A 20,741-nucleotide genomic window follows, 5' to 3' on the forward strand; every position below is an offset into this window, starting at 1 on the left:
GCATATGAGCAGGCCATAGGAGCCTAGTGAATTCCCCACAGAACTATTCATCACCAGAGCCCTGAGAGAAAGTCACAGTTAACTTGTTATCTTTCTCTTTTTTCTAGAAAGGAAGAGGAGTGCCTCTACATGTGACATCACAAGAAACTTGAAACCGTCATTTTCAGCAGCCCTGCCTGCTCCCACATTTGCTCCCCTCTAACCAACCTCTCCCTGAGACACTCTATGCTTCTCTGCTGGGCTCCAAAAACAGGCAAACATTATCATCCTTCCAGCCCAAACTGCTGCTCTGATCCCAGGACTTCACCACACAGATTGCCCCTCTGCTTCAGAGAGCCGACAGGGCCTGTTTCTGGAGGTAAGTAACACTATTCATCTGGCTGAGTTGGTGCTACTGTGCTGCCACGTGGTTTGGCTGCTTGAGGGGGTTTGCTCAGTAAGAGTGAAGAATCATGGAAGAAGAGTACAGCTTTGTTAATAGCTCCAGCCATTGCTCAGAGGCTTTGACTTTCAAATGATTATCAGACTCAATAAACTACTTATATGCACAGGTTATGCAGCTGTTTTTCAGAAGTGATCCAACAGTTCCTCAGCTTTTGGCTAATTTTTTTTTTACTGTAAATGAGATTGAGCATGATTTTCCTGAGATTATAATATAATTTCAAGCATTTTTTAATTTTAAGTTTTGTTACTAATTATGTTTCAGATTAATAATTATTATTATCATTATTATGAATTATTATACTCCTTCAGTTATTTTACATTGCTCTTAAGGATTTACATTTTAAATCACAAATGGTGAGTCTTGATGTATGAATATTTTCAAAGATTTGTGGAATAAGAAACAAGTGGAAAAAAATATTATTGGTAAATAATACTGTGTGTCACATGTGTCAACTACTACACATAGTTGGGGGGGGGTGAAGAACCCACAAAAACAACAAAACAAACAGTTAACAATTTTTCTGGTGTCGAAGTAAACATGAGCCTCAGCTGTTTGTCATACAGTAGATCTCAGATAATGGTTAATGTGTGCACATTAAAAAAAAGACTAAAACACAAAAAAAGGTGACAACATTACATTAGCTGTATATCTACACATTCCATGCATGGAAAATAGGGCAGGGACTCATTCGGGCACACATTGTACACTGTATGTTCCCTCTGACTTCGCTCTGTGGCAGACTCTATGTACAGTCCCAGATGAGGGCTTTTAAAGATGTATGGAAACTCTTTGGATAATGTGAAAAAAATCTTACAGGAATAGTTCATTATTTTGGGAGATAAAATGATAGCTTCCTCTCAAAAACGGAGATGTTCAGATTGATATCACAAACCAAAAATATGAACAGAAATATAAAACAAAACACTGTGCGTTTAACTGGTTTCTTTGCTTATTCGACCTATTTTACATCTATTCATTTCAATTTCTATGCTTATAGCATTTTTGCTATTACATGCAGGCTAGATTGGATTAAAGGACCAGTGAATAGGATTTACTGGCAGCGGTGAAATTGCAGATTGCGACCACTTGAATACAGCTCAACCTTCCAAGTGTGTAGGAGAAACTACGGTAGCTGCGAAATTCCCTATCTAGAGCTAGTGTTTGGTATGTCCTTTCTGGGCTACAAGAAACCTAAAGACCCACTCAAACAGCATATTTTAAGGGGAAAAAAACACAACGTTTCTTATTTTTAGGTGATTATAAACTGAAATTCTATTTATATTCCATTCCTGCCAATAGATCCTCCTAGATGTTACACACTGGACCTTTGAACCCACATCTGGACGTTTACAATTGTGCATTGTAAAACTAAAAGAATATTTTTGTTGCATAAATAATGATTTGATTCAATTCAATAATAGCACATGCTACAGCTTGGAGTATGTCATAAATAGAAGTGTCTGTTTACAGTTGTAAATGTGTCTTTGGCCAGAAAGCATGGGCAAGAAAATCTTGAACCTGATTGGTGCACAGGGTGGGCGGGTGTACCTGCATCACAATAAATCAGATAGTGTCCAGTGAGCAGGTAGCCACAGGAAACTGTTTGACTTTTATTTTTATGTGAGTACATAAAATCCGGTCACTCAAAATTGGCATTTGAAATGTGATATTTTCTTGTGTGGTTAAATGTATTTGCCTATAATATCAATATAAAATAAATAATAATATACAATTTACAGAAATTCATCCAAGTTCAACCAAATCAAAACTGCAATCTAATCAGTGTGATTTCATCACAGGTAGGAACATACTAAAACACAGTGCAAACATGCATCCTTCTTCTAAGTATCATTAAAGCAAGACCAGTGCTGTGTGACTAATAACCTTTAAAGGGACAGACAGAACCGGATCTGGATCAATTACATGGCTAACCTAACAGTTTCAGTAGTTAATTTACATTTTTATTAGTGATACTGTCAAGCACTGCAGGTAACTTATTTTGAGTGTAGGGACTTGCATGTAAAGGTATATCGGTTCTGATTGTTCTGCCAACACCTGAACAGCATGACAATGCCATAATAAATGTATGTTCTTCTAAACAAAATATACTTATTTGATTAATCTCTAAGAAACATTAATATATTAAATAAGGCCAAGATTAAAGAGCAATTAAACATTAATTAATTAATTAATTAATTAAACAGCATGAAAATGCAAAATGTCTCTGCTAGGGACAGTATTTACCAATAGAGTCCATGTGACAACTACTGTACAAAATGTCAATGTCTGAGGAACCAACTCAGTCATGTTTGAGCAGGGAGGTCATTCTCAGCTGTTATCACTCTGTCTGTTGTTACTGAGGCCTACAGCGAGCCATCCAGACTTGGCTTCACTCCAGCCTCTTATCTGTAGAGCCACGTTGCCTTTCACTGGAATTTTGGAAATGTTTTTGCCTATCATTCTAATATATTAAAATGCTTGCTTTGGTTTGGTTCTGTTAGCCAACTGTAATGTTTTATTATTTTTTATTAATTTATTTATTATTGTTATTTTTTGTAAAACAGTTGAAACACCTAGTCTGGATTAATCACCTCAGATACCCAAGGAAAAAATCATCATCTGATATCTCAATATCTCAATCTATAATATGACAGGTGTCAGCTGTAGGGCAGCTGTGGCTCAGGTGGTAGAGTGGGTCATCTACTTATCACAGGGTTGGCAGTTTGATCTCATCCTGTCTACAAGTCGCAGTGCCCTTGGACAAGACTCTGCTCCCCAGCCACTGGGGCCCAATTTGCCAGAGAGGTGGAAACAGATGATTGGCTGTTGCAACCCCTACTCAGAGTAGCCAAAAGTGGGAAAAGTTATTAAATCTCAAAGTAATGGATGGACAGATGTGGCACCTCCAGCTATTTTGTGGGAGTTCCTCAGCTAAAGCGATTCTGTTTCTGGACAAACCAAAGATTTTAAGAGCAAAAAAAAGGGCCAAACTTTCCCAATTCAATTCAATTCAATTTTATTTGTATAGCGCCAATTCATAACAGAAGTTATCTCAGGACACTTTTCAAATAGAGCAGGTCTAGACCGAACTCCTTATAACATTATTTACAGAGACCCAACAGTACCACCATGAGCAAGCACTTGGCGACGGGGGCAAGGAAAAACTGCCTGTTAAAAGGCAGAAACCTAGGACAGACCCTTCGGCTCTAAGTGGGTGGTCGTCTGTCTCGACCAGTTGGGGTGAGAGAGAGAGAGAGAGAGAGAGAGAGAGAGAGAGAGACAGACAGACAGACAGACAGACAGACAGACAGACAGGTGCACAGCAACAACAATATCAACAACTACACTAATAGTAGTGACTGGTGATGATGAACATGACAACAGCAACGATAGGGGACAATGAGCAGTGACAACAGCAACAACAGTAACCATAGCAATAATAATACTTATAATAATAATAACATTAATATCAGTGATATTAGCAATGGCAGTCAAGCAGGACCATGGTAGGAGGCTCCACCAGGAGTGCAGAAAGAGAGAGGAAGAGAGGAGCTCAGTGCACCATGGGAAATCCCCCGATAGTCTAGGCCTAATAGCAGCATAACTAAGGGATGGTTCAGGACTCACCTGAGCCAACCATAACTATATCTTTTCTAGTTCCTGTCAGTACTTGTGCTGCAGCGTTTGGAATTAATTGGGGTGTTTTAATGGACTTATTGGGGCAACCTGATAATAAAGAGTTGCAGTAATCCAGCCTAGAAGTAACGAATGCATGGATTAATTTTTCTGCATCTGTCTGTGATAGGATGTGTCTAATTTTTGTAATATTACGTAAATGAAAGAAGGCAGTCCTGGAGGTCTGCTTTATGTGGGAATTAAATGACAGATCCAATCCAATCCAATCCAACTTTATTTGTTAAGCACTTTAAAACAACCAAAGTTGACCAAAGTGCTGTACAGGAGAATAAATAAGACATCATAAATAAAAGCCATAACAGCTCACATGAGGCGCAAAATTACATATAATACAACAATAAAATGAAAAGACATAAAACATGAGTAAAAATAATAACCACGCAATAAAAAACAATCAAAACAAGAAATTAAATCAAGTAAATAAAGTCGACATCTTACTAGGTGTCAAAGGCCACAGAGAAGAGATGGGTTTTAAGACGGGTTCCTGACAGTGGTGCTAGAGGCCAAGGTAATGCCATCTAGAGTAACTATATCTTTAGACAGTGAGTCTCTAAGGTTTTTGGGGCCAAGTACAAGAATTTCGTTTTGTTCTAGTTTAACATCAGAAAATTGCAGCTCATCCAGGATTTTATGTCCTTAAGGCATGTTTGTAATTTAGATAATTGATTAATTTCACCGGGCTTGATCAATAGATATAACTGCGTATCATCTGCATAACAGTGAAAGTTAATGGAGTGATTCCTAATAATGTTGCCTAAAGGGAGCATATATAAAGTAAATAGTATTGGTCCAAGTACAGAACTCCATGAATAACTGTAGTATTTATTGAAGATTCATCGTTAACATGTTCAAACTACGAACTATCTGATAAATATGACTTAAAGCTTAGTTCTGTTCCTTTAATGCCAATTTGATGCTCAAGTCTCTGTAAAAGAATATCATGGTCAATGGTGTCAAATGCAGCACTAAGATCTAATAATACAAGTACAGAGACAAGTCCATTGTCGGAAGCAATCTGAAGGTCATTATTAACTTTAACCAGAGCTGTCTCTGTGCTGTGATGAACTCTAAATCCTGACTGAAAATCCTCAAATAAACTATTGTTATGTAGAAAGTCACACAACTCTTTGGCGACTACTTTCTCCAGAATCTTAGAGAGGAAGGGGAGGTTAGAAATGGGTCTATAGTTGGCTAAAACCCCTGGGTCAAGAGTGGGCTTTTTAAGAAGGGGTTTAAAGGACTGTGGTACATATCCAGATAATAAAGAAAGATTAATCATATCTAGTAAAGAAGTGCCAATTAAGGGTACGACTTCTTTAAGCAGCCTAGTTGGGATCGGGTCTAACAGACAGGTTGATGGCTTTGATGTAGAAATTATTGAAGTTTACTGATGAAGACCGATAGCAAAAAAACAGTCTAAATATATATCTGAGTTTACATTAGTTAAAGTTCCTGAACTTGGAGAGCCACTGATAGCTGTTGAGGGCATTTGGTGACTAATTTTCTCTCTAATAATAATAATTTTATTATAAAAGAAGCTCATGAAATCATTGCTACTTAAGTTTGTGGCTCAATAGAGCTGTGACTCTCTGTCAGCCTGGCTACAGTGCTGAAGAGGAACCTAGGGTTGTTCTTATTTTCTTCTATTAGTGCTGAATAATAGGCTCCTCTGGCATTACGGGGGGCCTTTCTATAGGTTTTAAGATTATCATGCCAAATTGAGCGATATTCTGATCATTTGGAAGAGCGCCATTTCCTTTCAGATTTCCTAGCTTTTTGCTTTAATTGGCGGGTTTGGTGGTTGTACCACGGTGCTAGTCTCCTATGTTTTAATAATTTCCTCTTTATAGGAACGATAGACACTAATGTTGATCGTAGTGAGCCTGCAGCACTATCAACAAGATTATCAATTTCGGAGGGACTAAAGTTGTTATAGGACTCTGTTAAATTCCCAGGAAAGTGCAACACTTGTGAAATCTTCCGGCTTTTCAAGTTGAATTTCCTTCTCTTTGGGCCACTATGGTATCTTGATCATTGTCCAATTCAGAGCTCATATCATCTGAGCTAGCTAGCTTTCCCATTCTCATGCCTCAATTCTGCTGTTACAATGGCACAAAAACAAATTTCTCATCGTCAGTAGCCTCAAGTACATCTTCATTTTCAGAAATACAGTCATCAACCCTCCAGTACCAGATAACTGCTGCTCTTTCTTGAACCATCATATTAAGGAAGGTAATATAAACAAACTTTTTCATAGTAACAGTGAGACAACAGCACCATCATGAGGCCAAACAAGAACCACCTGTCCCTTGCATCGAGCGTGCCGTGAACACTCTTACAGGCCTCAGCTCTCATGACCCTATAAACGCTTTAGAGAAATATGCATAATGCATAATTTTTTACATTTTGACACCAGATAGATAGATAGATAGATAGATAGATAGATAGATAGATAGATAGATAGATAGATAGATAGATAGATAGATAGATAGATAGATAGATAGAATTCAAGTATCCAGTAGCATACAAAACATACATTACATACATTAAACATACATTAAAATAAAATGTAAAACAAATTTGACTTATAACAGAGCATTGTTACAGACAAATAGTTTGAAGAATACCGTGGAGCTGAGTGCTTAATTGAATGAACTGAATGAATAAGACATGTGGAATACAGTCCCAGGTTGCTAAACACCCATGGTATGTTTTTAAAGGTTATTCAAATCACCACAAATTATGCACACAGTGAACCCATGTGCCACACATGGGGCTCTTCTAGACTTCCTCAATGGTACTGAACCAATTCGATTAAATTCTGATCATGAGTCACTTTAGGGGGGGGTCACAAAAATGTATGCACCATGTTACAACCTCTCCTTTTCTTATGAATATGCATGGGAAAAGTGCTTAGAGTGGCTACTACGCCTAAATTGTCTTGTAGAGTGAACCTGGGGCTTTTAGGTCCCTAAGGGCAGTTGCCCATGTTGCCAACACAATAGAATTGCCCAGCTTGAAATATTCAGATATGTTATTTTGTCCGACAAATTGTCCATAACAAAAGATATTCTGTTTGATAGTGTCGAAAACTAAAGAAATCAACAAATACTCTTATATAAATAAAAATTTCCCTCGGGATAAATAAAGTATCTATCTATCTATCTATCTATCTATCTATCTATCTATCTATCTATCTATCTATCTATCTATCTATCTATCTATCTATCTGTATGTAAACTCCCCAACATAGAACCTTTGAAACAAGCCAGAACATAACTAAGCGCATATGCACGCACGTCATAAGTGTGCTCCAGAACTTAAACAAACAGCACTACACCTCTGATTCCAACCAAACACACACACGGAGAGGGGTGTTGGTGGCTTAGCGGGCTCAGTTGTGTACTTTGATACTGGTTGACTGTAGTTGTTTGTGAAATCCAATTCTCTTCAGCAGAAATAACAAGGTAAGAAATGGACGTTAGCTCTGGCTTTGGATTTGGGCAATAAAGCTGTTTGTATTATAAATTGTAATACAGTAACAGACAACATCGTTTAGCTTGCTCAATCTTTCTGCTGCTGATTGTTTACAAATCAGATTTGTTAAAATTTTGCACAGCTTCGACTGTTAACCAGAAACACTAATGTCAATAAATTTAGATGAGTATCACCCCAAACACTCAGACACAGGCCTTTAAATCCTTAACTTGTTTTCCACATGACAGCAAGGGTTAAGGTTAGGGTTAGGGTACTCAAAAACTAAAAGAAAACTTAAACAGGTGCCAACAGCTGCCCTTTTGGCATTCATCCTGTAGTTAGTGGAAAGAGTGGTGTTTGATCAGGTGTCACTTTTCTTTCTATGAACAAACTTAACACAGAATTCCTATATATTTACACACACACATATATATATATATATATTCACCATAACAGCCATAACATTATGACCACCTGGGCACCCTGGTGGTCTGACACCTTTCTATCAGAACCAGCAGGAACTGTTTCAGCAGTTTGAGCTACAGTAGCTCATCTGTTAGATCAGACCACAACTTTGAGGGCAAAATGTTTAAAACTTGCTGCCTAATATATCATCCCATCCACTGACAGGTGCCATGATACTCAGTGTTATTTACTTAACCCATCAGTGGTCATAATGTTATGGCTGATCGGTATATTAGATATTCCTTCGTAAAAGAAAGAGTATCTCCAGGAATGTATCTGTATAAGCCATGCCCATTTATGTCTAGGTGAAATTTCCACCATTTTGGATTTTCTATATCTGTTTGTTCACTACTAGTTCTCAACATAATGAGCAATCGTCACCAAATTTGGTACTGAACATCTCCAGAAAAATGCTAATTACATATTTTTCTTTAGCTGGCCCTCAAAGTTTTAATTTGAACTATGGGAGGAAATAATAAATAAATACAATTTATAAGTCAGAGTTGGAACAACCAACCTTAGGGCCACGCTGCTAACTACCATGGCTAAAACAGCAGCAGTCTTTTATATTATTATTTATTATTTGTATGGCAGTGTTTTTAGCTATACATGACCACAAAAAAAGCAGCTGTTCACCAGTTTACACTTGATGATGATGTCAGTATTCTACAGTCAATATAAAATTATTAAATATGCAAATATTCTATGAGGTGGACTTAAGCTGTTTGTGTTTGTTTCTTCTTTTCAGATTTTACATTTCAAAACCTTTTCATTCTTTCCAAACCTCCATTATTCTGAAGAAATAATTATCATAAATATGGAACTGCAGAAGCAATCTAATGGTAATCACCACCATGACATCACTGGGGAGGCAGGGTATGTTTCTTATTTGTGTCGCTATGAATTCATGGTAAATCAAGTATGTTCATATCATGTTCAGTTGAAGGAGTGCAGATGTTTGTTTGTTCTGGATATCACAGTGTCCCGCCAGAAGAAGAAAAGTTTCTGCAACACAAGAGTGATGGATCAAAGAGACCTCAGTTCACAGATGTGAGTATGAGAGACAGGTCATGCAGCCTATTGGTGCTCTGTGTGTTCTGTTGATACAATGTATATTCAAAACAATTTATTTTTTTAATTGTGCAAGTTCTGTTTATTTTCATGTTGTTGGGTTGGGTGAATTGTAATGTAATGTCACAATATGCAGCCTAACACAAAATCTTTGTTTTTGTGTCATTGAAGTTAATATTCTTATGTCTTTTCCAGTTTGAGGGTAAAACCTCCTTTGGAATGTCTGTCTTCAACCTGAGCAACGCCATCATGGGCAGCGGCATTCTGGGTCTGTCATATGCCATGTCAAACACTGGCATCGTCCTTTTCCTGTGAGTACAAGAATCAGAAGGTTGGCAGTTAATTTTCCCCTGCATGCGTCCAAGATACTGAACTCCAAATTTTTACCGATGCTGTGCTATTGGTGTGGAGTGTGAATGAGAATTTGTTTCTGATCAGCAGTTGGCACCTTGCATGGCAGCCTCTACTAGGGTCAATGGTAAATGGACCTGTACTTGTATAGTGCCTTCTTCCGACCCCTCAAAGCGCTTTTACACTATGTGCCACATTCACCCTTTCACACACATTCACTCAGTGATGGCAAAGCCAATCGAACAGAAAAACATTCATTCATACACATTCACACACCGATGCACAGCATTGGCAGCAATTTGGGGTTCAGTGTCTTGCTCAAGGATACTTCAACATGTGGCAGGAGGAGCTGGGGATAGAACCAACAACCTTCCGATTAGTGGACGACCTGCTCTGCCTCAGCCACAGCCGCTCCTATCTGTGTATGAATGTATGTGAATGTGTTAATGTGACATGTATTGTAAAGCACTTAGAGGCTGTGGGTTATTCAGTCAGACAAACATTAAAACTTGATGATTTGACAGTGGGACAGCCCTAAATTCTCATGGACTTGGTACCAGGAGTGTGGAGATTGGGTTTGGTCCAGAGTATGTACAGTAGGTCTGTCACTGTGCTACTGGATATACATGAACAGCTGATATTACAAATGACAGGAGAAGGGTCCATCTGCGGCCTTGCAGACACTTTAAACCATACCCATGCAAAACATGCCCCCTACATATGGAGGACTTAAAGTGCCAAAATTAAATAAATAAATACACCATTAAATAATTACTTAAATGTGTTATTAAACATGTCATTAATTTGGGCGCCCAGTTAGCTCAGTGGGTAGAGCTGGCGACCCATGTACCAAGGCTGAGTCCTTGCTGCAGCGGCCCAGGGTTCAAATTCGACCTGCAGCCCTTTGCTGCATGTCGTCCCCCCTCTCTTCAGCTGTATCTATCAAATAAAGGCAATAAAAGGCCAAAAAAATGACTTAAAAAAAAACAAAACGTGTCATTAATTCATCCAATACCAATTCATTTTATTTAAAAAACATATATAATTATTTCACTATTTATTTAATTATTCCATGGTCCTGCATTGCAGTGCTTCATGAATTACTTTTATCTGTCAAAGTCGCCCATCAAACGCAGTGGGTGGGGCTAACGCAAATCTAGTCTGATCCATTGCTTTGGTCTGAAGTAGAGTGCCTGGATAGAGACAATGGAGGATCTTCATGAACTTTCTAGGAGAGAGGTCTGTATGTATTTTACATCAAATGAATCGGTATTTGAATGAATTAATGACACATTTAATAACACATTTAAGTATTTAATTCCAATTTTAATTAATTAATGACACATTTAAGTAATTATGTAATGGTGTATTTATTTATTTAATTTTGGCACTTTTAGTCCTCCATACTTACAAACCCCCACCATCTGTACACAAAGTTAAAATGGCTGAGGTAGACATTTGACCATAGCAGATAAAAATACATTGAAAATGCTATTAAAAGGGTAGCAATTCTTGCAATTATTAAGCAGAAACTATTATGTTTTAAAATGCTAAAAAGCTCAAAAAATATATTTATACATATATGTTGATGTTTATAATATTTTTATAAACATGCATTTTACAGGATCCTATTGACATGTATCGCCTGTCTGTCCTGTTATTCCGTCCACCTGCTGCTACGCAGTGCTGGAGTTGTGGGTAAGACTTCAATCAATTTCAAGTCATGAGTTCAACATTTTTAAAAGGTCTTTCTGTGTCTCTTCACTTCCCCTCTTCTGTATATAAAGTCCAATTTAGCTAGTCCTGTATATATGTCTAAATGTCCACAGCCAGTTTACAACATAGTTCTTTGTTATTGGTCTCATCAGGTATTCGTGCCTATGAGCAACTTGGCCTGAGAGCTTTTGGTCATCCAGGGAAGATTCTAGCAGCTGTCATCATAACACTACATAACATTGGAGGTAAGACAGTGGTATATAGGTATGGTATTTAAAATGTCATACAGGTCAGTGGTGAATATCACTGTTTTGAGGGAATATGTAAATATATGTGATCATGTACACTTAATAAACACTCTTTTTCCTCCCCTGAAGCCATGTCCAGCTACCTGTTCATAGTAAAATCTGAGTTACCACTGGTCATCCAAGCCTTTCTTGGCCAGACATCCAGCTCTGAGTGAGTACTGCTAACAATACTGAATACAGTTTATACTATTTGTATGTATTCTTTATGTGAGTCTCTCTGTTCTGTACCTAGCGACTGGTTCATGAATGGAAACTACCTCATCATCATCGTCACTGTCTGCGTCATCCTCCCACTAACATTGATGAAACACCTGGGTACGTAACTTTCCCTTTACTTGTCATGCTTTGTAATTCCCTAGTAATGCTTTAAATTTGTGCACAAAACCATTAATTATTTTAAGTCTTTAGAAAGGACTCGATCCGTTTCCTTTTATTGTATGGTGTAAACTCAAGTTAATACCACATGTAGACTAATGATTGGTTCTGCTCTTCAATATGATTTAAAAAAAAAAACTCAAACTTAAGAATAAACTCAAACTTAGAGTGCCTAGTTGTATTTTTTGAGGTGTGTCTGAGGGGTTGTCTTCTTGCATTCTGCAGGGTATCTTGGTTATACCAGTGGTTTCTCTCTCTCCTGCATGGTCTTCTTCCTCTCAGCGGTGAGTGTGTGTCGTCCCAATGCATAACTTCACTGCCACGGCACAGCGCTGGAATGCTGGAGATATTTGTTACATATCTCCAGCAGCGGCTGTGGCTCAGAGGCAGAGCGGGTCGTTGCTTAATCGGAAGGTTGTGGGTTGGATCCCTGGCTCCTGGTGCCACATGTCGAAGTATCCTTGAACCCCAATCCTGATGCCATGCATCAGTGTGAATGTGCATTATTTTCTGTTCGATGGACTTTGCCATCGTGTGTGAAAGGGTGAATGTGGCACGTAGTGTAAAAGTGCCTTGAGTGGTCGGAAGACTAGAAAGGCGCTGTACAGGTCCATTTACCATTTACATATAAGGAAGTAAACTACCACTAAGATACTGAGTGCCTATGGATGTTGACTATAAACTATGACTACAACACTATAAACCCGCACTTTGGGTTTGCACATGTGTGTTGTTAGCAAACTTTTAAACTGAAATTATTACATTTTAAAAAGGTGGGTGTGTAGGATTTGGTGGCATCTAGCGGTGTACTTGCAAGTTGCATTCACAAAACGTGAAAAATGTGGAAGGCTCTATCTACCGCCAGTGTTTGGTTTGTCTGTCCTGGGCTACTGTAGAAACATGGCAGCCTTAAATGGTAAATGGACTGTACTTAAATAGCGCCTTTCTAGTATTTTGACCACTGAATGCGCTGTACACTACATGCCACACTCGACCCATTCACACACATTCATATATGCAAGGTGCCTTACCAGAACGGAAACTAATCATTCATACACCAATCGGGAGCAATTTGGGGTTCAGTGTCTTGCTCAAGGACACTTCAACACGCAGCGAGAGGAGCCGGGGTTTGAACCACTAACCTTCCAATTAGTTTTACCTCTGAACCACAGTCGCTTCCTCTGTACATAAAAATGGCTAATTCTGTTTTACACTAATGAAAACACATTATGTCTATACATTATGTCTATACTGCATGTCTGCCAATAGATCTAAATGTTACACACTGGACCTTTAATTTAAAAACAATTAAAATACCAAAATTTTAGTATTGGGTAAGATCCAATTTTTATTTATTTAATTATATATTATATATTTTGGAATGAAGAACTAGATTTACATGGTAAATGGACCTGTACTTGTATAGCGCCTTTCTAGTCTTCCGACCACTCAAGACGCTTTTACACTACGTGTCACGATTCACCCTTTCATACACATTCACTCAGTGATGGCAAAGCTCATCGAACAGAAACTGACTCATTCATACACATTCACACACCGATGCACAGCATTGGGAGCAATTTGGGGTTCGGCTCAAGGATACTTCGACATGTGGCAGGAGGAGCCGGGGATTGAATCAACAACCTTCCGATTAGTGGACGACCCGCTTGCATGCACACACTATTATGTAAATAAATAATGTTGTTGCTGTTATCATAATGCAGTGACTACAAGGGACTTGACTACCAAATTTAAACTAAATGTAAACTTACTTAAAATGATGTAGCAATCCAAAACAGAAATAAAATCCAGAAAGTCCAAAAGGACATGAAGTGAAAGACACGAGGAAAAGACTCTCTCTTTGTGTCACATCAGGTCATCTACAAGAGATTTAACATTGCTTGCCCTCTGGAAGTGTTTGGAAACTACTCTGTGGACACAGCAGCCATCCCAGAAGACACATGCACCATCAAATTCTTCACCATCAACCAAGAGGTCTGAGATTAACTACCTCAGTTTCAAGCACACACACAAAAATCACAATTTGAACTGTTCATTTGTAAGGAGCTCTGTTCAGAGGACTGCAGTGTGCACTCAACACGTGTATGGTCAGGAACTATTTGTGGGTGCATCTTATTACACAGGGTAGTGTAGAGTTCATGTGCTTCCTGGAAAACAACCAAGTAAAGTTACTCTGTTGCCTGATTTGCAGACGGCATATACCATCCCCATCCTGGCATTTGCTTTTGTATGTCACCCTGAAGTGCTTCCCATCTACACTGAACTGAGCAAGTAAGATGAACACATTATTAGATTCTTACATTCAAATCAACACAATTAAAGGATTTATGTGGGTTTTGGCCACCATCAGTAACCATCAGTTATAATGACCTTTGGGAGAAGGGTGAAAAGATCAGTCAAGTTGAAAAATACCGACAGTTTCTCCAGATTATCTAAACCACTTAAGTGGTTCCAAAAGTGGCCAAAAATCAATGAATACAGTTAATTTTACATTTAGGAACTATAGCTATATTATCTTTAAGTATAAGCTTTTTTGAAAATGAACTATAGATATAACCATGCTTCCCTCTCTTTACTTCATGTGCTGTCGTGCTAAAACATCTGCAATTTTGTTTTCCTAAAGCCCAACCAAGAGAAGAATGCAGAATATTGGCAATGTTTCCATCCTGGGCATGTTCATCATGTACTTTTTAACTGCCATATTTGGCTATCTGACCTTCTACGGTGAGGCAACATATGTTTAAGTCAGCTGCAAAACATAGCTCAGTTTAATGACAGTGAGGTCTCACTGATTCTATATTTGTGTGTGTGTGCAGAGAACACAGAAGCAGAGCTCCTTCATACCTACAGTAAGGTGGATCCCCTGGACACTCTGATCCTGTGTGTTCGGCTGGCTGTCCTGGTGGCCGTCACTCTGACTGTACCTGTGGTCTTGTTTCCTGTAAGAACATATCTGGTCTTCACACACAATCTGACATACTCTGACACTAACCTGAGATACTTGTGTGTCCACCTTACTTGTGAAGTAAAGTGGACAGGGTTTTTGTTAAATCTCAAATGCTGAAAAAAAAAAAGGTGGAAGTACCTGCAGTACAGTAGTTCACACTTCCACAGCACTAATTAATTTAGTACAACAGAGATGTAACAATTTCCATCTACTTCCTGTGGATATTTCACATTAAAAGCCTACCAGGAAAAGAGGGGAGCTAGCTGCTGGAACATCTGTGCGGGAAGGTTTAATAAATACTTCTCTCATTCACTGATTACATGTCCATTTAGTGAATCTCTACAGAAGTGTATTGCAGTTACCAAAGAAAACAAAACTGAGTGGTAATTTGTGTGTAAACTTTCATATTTAAGATATAAATCAACTAATTACAAGAAAACTGTCTCATAATCAGAACATCAGGATAGCAAAATTGCTATCAGAAAAACAAATTATAAAGTAATTGAAAAATACATCATTATTATTATTGTTGCTATTGTTATTGCTGTGCATCTTTGTCTCTGTCTTTGTCTCTTTACCCCCCACACCCACTCCTCTCTCCCTCTCTCTAATCACAACTAGTGTTGGGGTCTGCTTGAGGTTTCTGCCTCTTAAAAGGAAATATTTCTTTGCAGTTAACTGCTGTTATTAATTTCATAAGGATTACAATCTAGACGTGCTCTATTTGAAAAGTGTCCTTTGGTTATGTCACTATACAAAAAAACTTAATTGAATTGAGTATTTAGCAAATTCCTTATCAGGTCACAGAATTGAGATGAAATTATTAGGAGATCTTCTCTTGTTATTATGAGATATTAAGTCATAATTATGAGATAGAGAAGTATAATTACTTTTTGGTCATTTTTGATGAATGCAATTTGCTTCCATACATTCCTGAATTTGGAAATGGGCCAAATGGACATGGAATTCTACTGGTTGAATCATCAGTACAATTTGTAATTTTATTGAACAACGTGTTTTATCATCAGTACAAACAATAAGACACTGAAGTGAAAAATAAGACTCATTAATAACCACTCTAGATGAGAGCAGTGCAATTCAATTCAATTCAATTCAATTTTATTTGTATAGCGGCAATTCATAACAGAAGTTATCTCAGGACACTTTTCAAATAGAGCAGGTCTAGACCGAACTCTTTATAACATTATTTACAGAGACCCAACAGTACCACCATAAGCAAGCACTTGGCTACAAGGGCAAGGAAAAACTGCCTGTTAAAAGGCAGAAACCTAGGACAGATCCTTCGGCTCTAGGTGGGTGGTCGTCTGTCTCGACCAGTTGGGGTGAGAGAGAGAGAGAGAGAGAGAGAGAGAGAGAGCGAGAGAGAGAGAGACAGAGAGAGAGACAAACAGACAGACAGGTGCACAGCAACAACAGTATTGGCAATGGCAATCTAGCAGGACCATGACAGGAGGCTCCACCAGGATCGATAAGAACCTGCGAGACGAGAAAGCACAAGAACTCCGGGGAAGAAGTGAAGTTAGTAACATGCATTAATGCATGGATTAGTTTTTCTGCATCTGTCTGTGATAGGATGTGTCTAATTTTTGTATATTACGTAAATAAAAGAAGGCAGTCCTAGAGGTCTGCTTCATGTGAGAATTAAATGACAAATCCTGATCAAAGATAACTCCAAGATTCCTGACAGTGGTGCTAGAGGCCAAGGTAATGCCATTTAGAGTTACTATATCTTTAGACAGTGAGTCTCTAAGATTTTTTTCTGAGTTTAACATCAGAAAATTGCAGTTCATCCAGGATTTTATGTCCTTAAGACATGTTTGTAATTTAGATAATTGATGAATTTTATCAGGCTTGATTGATAGATATAACTGCGTATTATCTGCATAACAGTGAAAGTTAATGGAGTGATTCCTAATAATTTTGCCTAAAGGGAGCTAAATAAAGTAAATAGTATTGGTCCAAGTACAGAACCTTGTGGAACTCCATGACTAACCTTAGTATTTATTGAAGATTCATTGTTAACATGTACAAACTGCGAACTATATGATAAATATGACTTAAACCAGCTTAGTGCGGTTCCTTTAATGCCAATATGATGCTCAAGTCTCTGTAAAAGAATATTATGGTCAGTGGTGTCACATGCAGCACTAAGATCTAATAATACAAGTCCATTGTCTGAAGCAGTGCAGAGAGAAACAAATTCTGTTGCCATGTAACTAATGATGGAGTAAAGTTAGAGGTTGAGTTTTGGAACAGAGATAAATTAATTAGTTGATTTTGGCTCAAATGTGGGTCAGTTGCAAGGATCTGATACATTGAGTCATCCAGCTCCAGATTGTATTGAGTAAATTTGAATTGAGTTGTTAGATAATTTGAATTGAGTTGTTTGATAATTCTGATTACTGATTAAATGATTAATACTTGAACTGTGTGTACATGATACATCCATTAAATAAGATAATTCACCTGTTTCTTTACTGTGATTTCTGACACATAGTTTTTCTTTATTTTAGTGTTGTTTGATACATTGGTCTGATACATGAGCAGCATTATGCATCCTTTCATCTGTGTTTCAGATACGTCGTGCCCTCCTGCAGCTGCTTTTTCCAGGGAGACCCTTCCACTGGCTCAGTCACATCACCATTGCTGTGTGTCTTCTGTTTGCTGTCAACCTGCTGGTCATCCTCGTTCCCAACATTCGAGACATCTTTGGCATTACTGGTGGGATATTAGACTTAGGGTAACACTTTAAAATGAGTACACACTATTATGCGTTAGTTAAGCATTTATAACTAAAACCATCACTGGAACGCCTAAAAACTAAACTGAAATGAGCAAACCCACTCTGGAAACTAACAAAACAAAAATTGAAAAGAGAGGGGAAAAACAACAATAATAGATACAATGATAGTTACCAGAGAGATGGTCATATATAGCTGATTTACACTTTTTACACTAAACATTTTCTTTTCCGTGTTAAAAAAATCAGGACAAACCTGCAAGACCAGCTTTATCTTTGACTTATCTTTATCTTAAAAAAGGGTTTACTCTGGATATTTGTGATCTAGATTAAAGGTTTTAAAATACTGGGCCATGGCGACCATATAAGCTCTGAGGAAGTGCATTTAACAAATCAATGATCCAGGATTTTTTATTGTGCCTCCTTTGTGTCTAGGGGCAACCACTGCTCCCAGTCTGATCTTTATCCTTCCTGGACTGTTCTACATCCGCATTATCCCCACCAACCAGGAGCCTATGAATTCCAGACCAAAGATCCAGGTAGGTTCCTATCTGAGAGGGAAGAGACTCAACACAGTTAGTAGAAGTATAACCAACACAATGAATATCAGCCAGGAGAACAGTGGGTCTAGTGAATATGTTGATGTATCTTCTTTGGTTTTCAGGCTGCGTGTTTTACAGCATTGGGTTTCATATTCATGACCATGAGCCTGACATTCATTGGGCTTGACTGGACAAGTGGAGAAAAGCGAAGTCTCGGTGGCCATTAAAGTGCAACCCCCAAAACCTACAGCAACAGCAGCCCACTATTGTGCCCCTCCTCCAGTCCTCTGGAAGATTTAACCTACTACTGGAAGGCTCGTGGCTTCTGTGGGACTGTTTTTATTAATCATTTGGACAATCCGTTTCTCCAGCATGATGAGAGAAGCCCGGTTTTGTCCTATCACCCACCCAGGTTGATATATACCACCAGAATCCTTCACAGGTGGGGTTCCAATGTTCTACATGAGAGCTGATGAACATGTTGACCATGGAAGCCCCTCAACCACTACAAGCTATTAACCTTAGCAGAGGCTAAATGTGGTGTATAATAATAGCGATATTAAAAGCCAATTGGAGAAATGTCTAAATGCAAAAAGCATGTTTAATTATCAGTAACATTCGATGCAAAATTGATTTGATATGTGCTTGATTAAACTGCTATTCAAAGATAGACACCATCAGTGTTTATCATTACAGTCCAATTATTTCTATTCCATAATTTTTACTTCCATCTGAGAGCCATACAACATGGGGTAACCGAACAAATATCTTCGGATAATTCACTTCAATTTAAGTATGTGTATTGTCATTCTGTAAACTGGAAGACATAGCTAGCGTCCATCAGCCAAAGTCTCTCATGAAGTTTATGCAACTGTGAACCAATTAATTTGGTATTTAATTCATTTGTGAATTTATTCTGGACAGCATATGGGGATATTTAATAAAAGTTCACAACAGTTGAAACCTGTCTTATTCATTTTTGGCATACAACAAAAACTATGCTTTTTAATCACAATTTAATGTTAAACATAAAATGCTATTGTATAGGATTTAAATATGCACCAAAATAAATTTTAACTACAATAAACAATAATTTTGAATTTAATATTATCAGGTAGAAGGGAACACAAACCATGTCAGAACTCTAGAATACTCCTGTTGCTCTATGTCTGCTGGATGTGTTGGAGAGCAACTGTTTGCCATAACGACTTCAAGCCTCGTATACTGGGACTGTGTTTCAGTCCATTTGTCTTGGAATCTTTTTGCCCCCCAGTGCTCCAAAAATGCACCGTGCAGAGTCCACATGTCGAATATATGGCATATGACAGCAGACAAGAGTGGCATACTATTTGTCATTTTTCAATCACTCTGTTCTAACTTGAGTCAACAGTAGGCCAGTATTGGGTAACAAAATCAGGGTGAGGTTTTGAGTTTACAATAATAAGAATTTGCCCAGTTCAGTGTAATTGGTGTCTCTACCCAGGATCAATAATTGATTAGCACATCCAAAAACACCTAACACCCTAAGGGACCCCTTTTCTATCATTGAGTAAAATTACAACCCTTGACTAAGTGCAGGGTTCCCACTCCTTTTAAGAAATAATTTTCCGGGATCTTTCAATGACATTTTCCAGGAGTTGTTATTGACATTAAAGGATAGGTAAGTGTTCAGTATTTATAGGACACTGTATTAGCTCACTTTTGGCTGTTTTCAGCACAGCGGATTTTTCTGCAGCGATCCATGAGTAACAGTTCAAATCAAGTCAAATTTATAATATTTTGCAGACCTGATTAAGGAGCTAAAATACAATTGAAGATTTCCAGGCCTTTAAATCAAATTCCAAGTGTTTCCAATACTGGAAAACTAGTCTCTGAATTTCCAGGTTTTCCAGGATGTGTGGAAAGCCTGTGACATATTTTATTTCATATTATATTCAGAGTGTAACGAAAATAGTACAGAACAACTGATAAACTGTACAATTAACTGTAAGAAGTTCGAGTTAAAGCAGTTGTTAGACTAGCAGAATATGTCATCAGTTTTACGGATGTTGTTTTTTTTTAGTTTTTTTAGGGGCTTTTATTGCCTTTATGATAGTGACAGCTGAAGACAAACAGGAAGGGGGGGCAGAGAAAGGGGATGACATGCAGCAAAGGGCTGCAGGTTGGACTTGAACCCTGGCTCGGTTTTTAAATCAGTATATGGGACGCCAGCTCTACCAACTGAGCTAAGCGGGCGTCCCTTATGTATGTTTTTAAGATACATTTTTATACAAGTCTGTGTATTATGTTTTCTTCTTCTATTTTATTAAACCATCATAGGTTTTTTGACAAACTGTGTTTTCTTCTCCCTGACACATCTATTAGCTCTTTGGTTTTTTTAACTGCGTACATTTCTAATGCAGGGTGAGGCTGTTTAGCAGAGAATGAAGGCTCTGTGAATATGTCCAGCTATGTTCAGGTTTGAAAAGTAAATAATAATCTAATCTATAACTATAAAAATGACAATTCATTTGATATAGTCAACTGTATATATATTGTTTTGTTTTATTAAACTCCTTAAAATCAA

The 20,741-nt window shown here is 37.9% G+C and overlaps 1 protein-coding gene across 3 annotated transcripts; it reads left to right on the plus strand.

The window, feature by feature from the left end:
* Positions 1-83: 83 nt before the first annotated feature.
* LOC127377808 (sodium-coupled neutral amino acid transporter 3) lies at positions 84-19,138 on the plus strand. Of its 3 annotated transcripts, none has more exons than XM_051426062.1 (16): positions 84-358; positions 8,832-8,959; positions 9,064-9,133; positions 9,350-9,465; positions 11,130-11,203; positions 11,374-11,466; positions 11,599-11,680; positions 11,762-11,844; positions 12,130-12,188; positions 13,780-13,899; positions 14,117-14,196; positions 14,549-14,649; positions 14,742-14,866; positions 17,470-17,614; positions 18,069-18,172; positions 18,298-19,138. In XM_051426062.1, the coding sequence occupies exons 2-16, from the start codon at positions 8,901-8,903 to the stop codon at positions 18,400-18,402; spliced, it is 1,416 nt and encodes a 471-aa protein (XP_051282022.1). In that variant the 5' UTR covers positions 84-358; positions 8,832-8,900; the 3' UTR covers positions 18,403-19,138. The 3 variants fall into 3 exon arrangements, with proteins under 3 accessions (XP_051282022.1, XP_051282024.1, XP_051282023.1); XM_051426063.1 differs by lacking the exon at positions 84-358 and adding an exon at positions 7,470-7,608; XM_051426064.1 differs by lacking the exon at positions 8,832-8,959 and having other exon boundaries at positions 96-358.
* The last annotated feature ends 1,603 nt before the right edge of the window (positions 19,139-20,741 follow it).

Source organism: Dicentrarchus labrax, unplaced genomic scaffold, assembly GCF_905237075.1.
Source record: "Dicentrarchus labrax unplaced genomic scaffold, dlabrax2021, whole genome shotgun sequence".
Taxonomy (NCBI): domain Eukaryota; kingdom Metazoa; phylum Chordata; class Actinopteri; family Moronidae; genus Dicentrarchus; species Dicentrarchus labrax.

What these genes read in the sequence shown, in the direction of transcription:
- LOC127377808 (XM_051426062.1), top strand. Translation starts at nt 8,901, where the DNA reads ATGGAACTGCAGAAGCAATCTAATGGTAATCACCACCATGACATCACT. An exon ending in GACATCACTGGGGAGGCAGG is followed by an intron (nt 8,960 to 9,063) that starts GTATGTTTCTTA and finishes TGGATATCACAG; the next exon opens with TGTCCCGCCAGAAGAAGAAA. An exon ending in TACCTGTGGTCTTGTTTCCT is followed by an intron (nt 14,867 to 17,469) that starts GTAAGAACATAT and finishes TCTGTGTTTCAG; the next exon opens with ATACGTCGTGCCCTCCTGCA.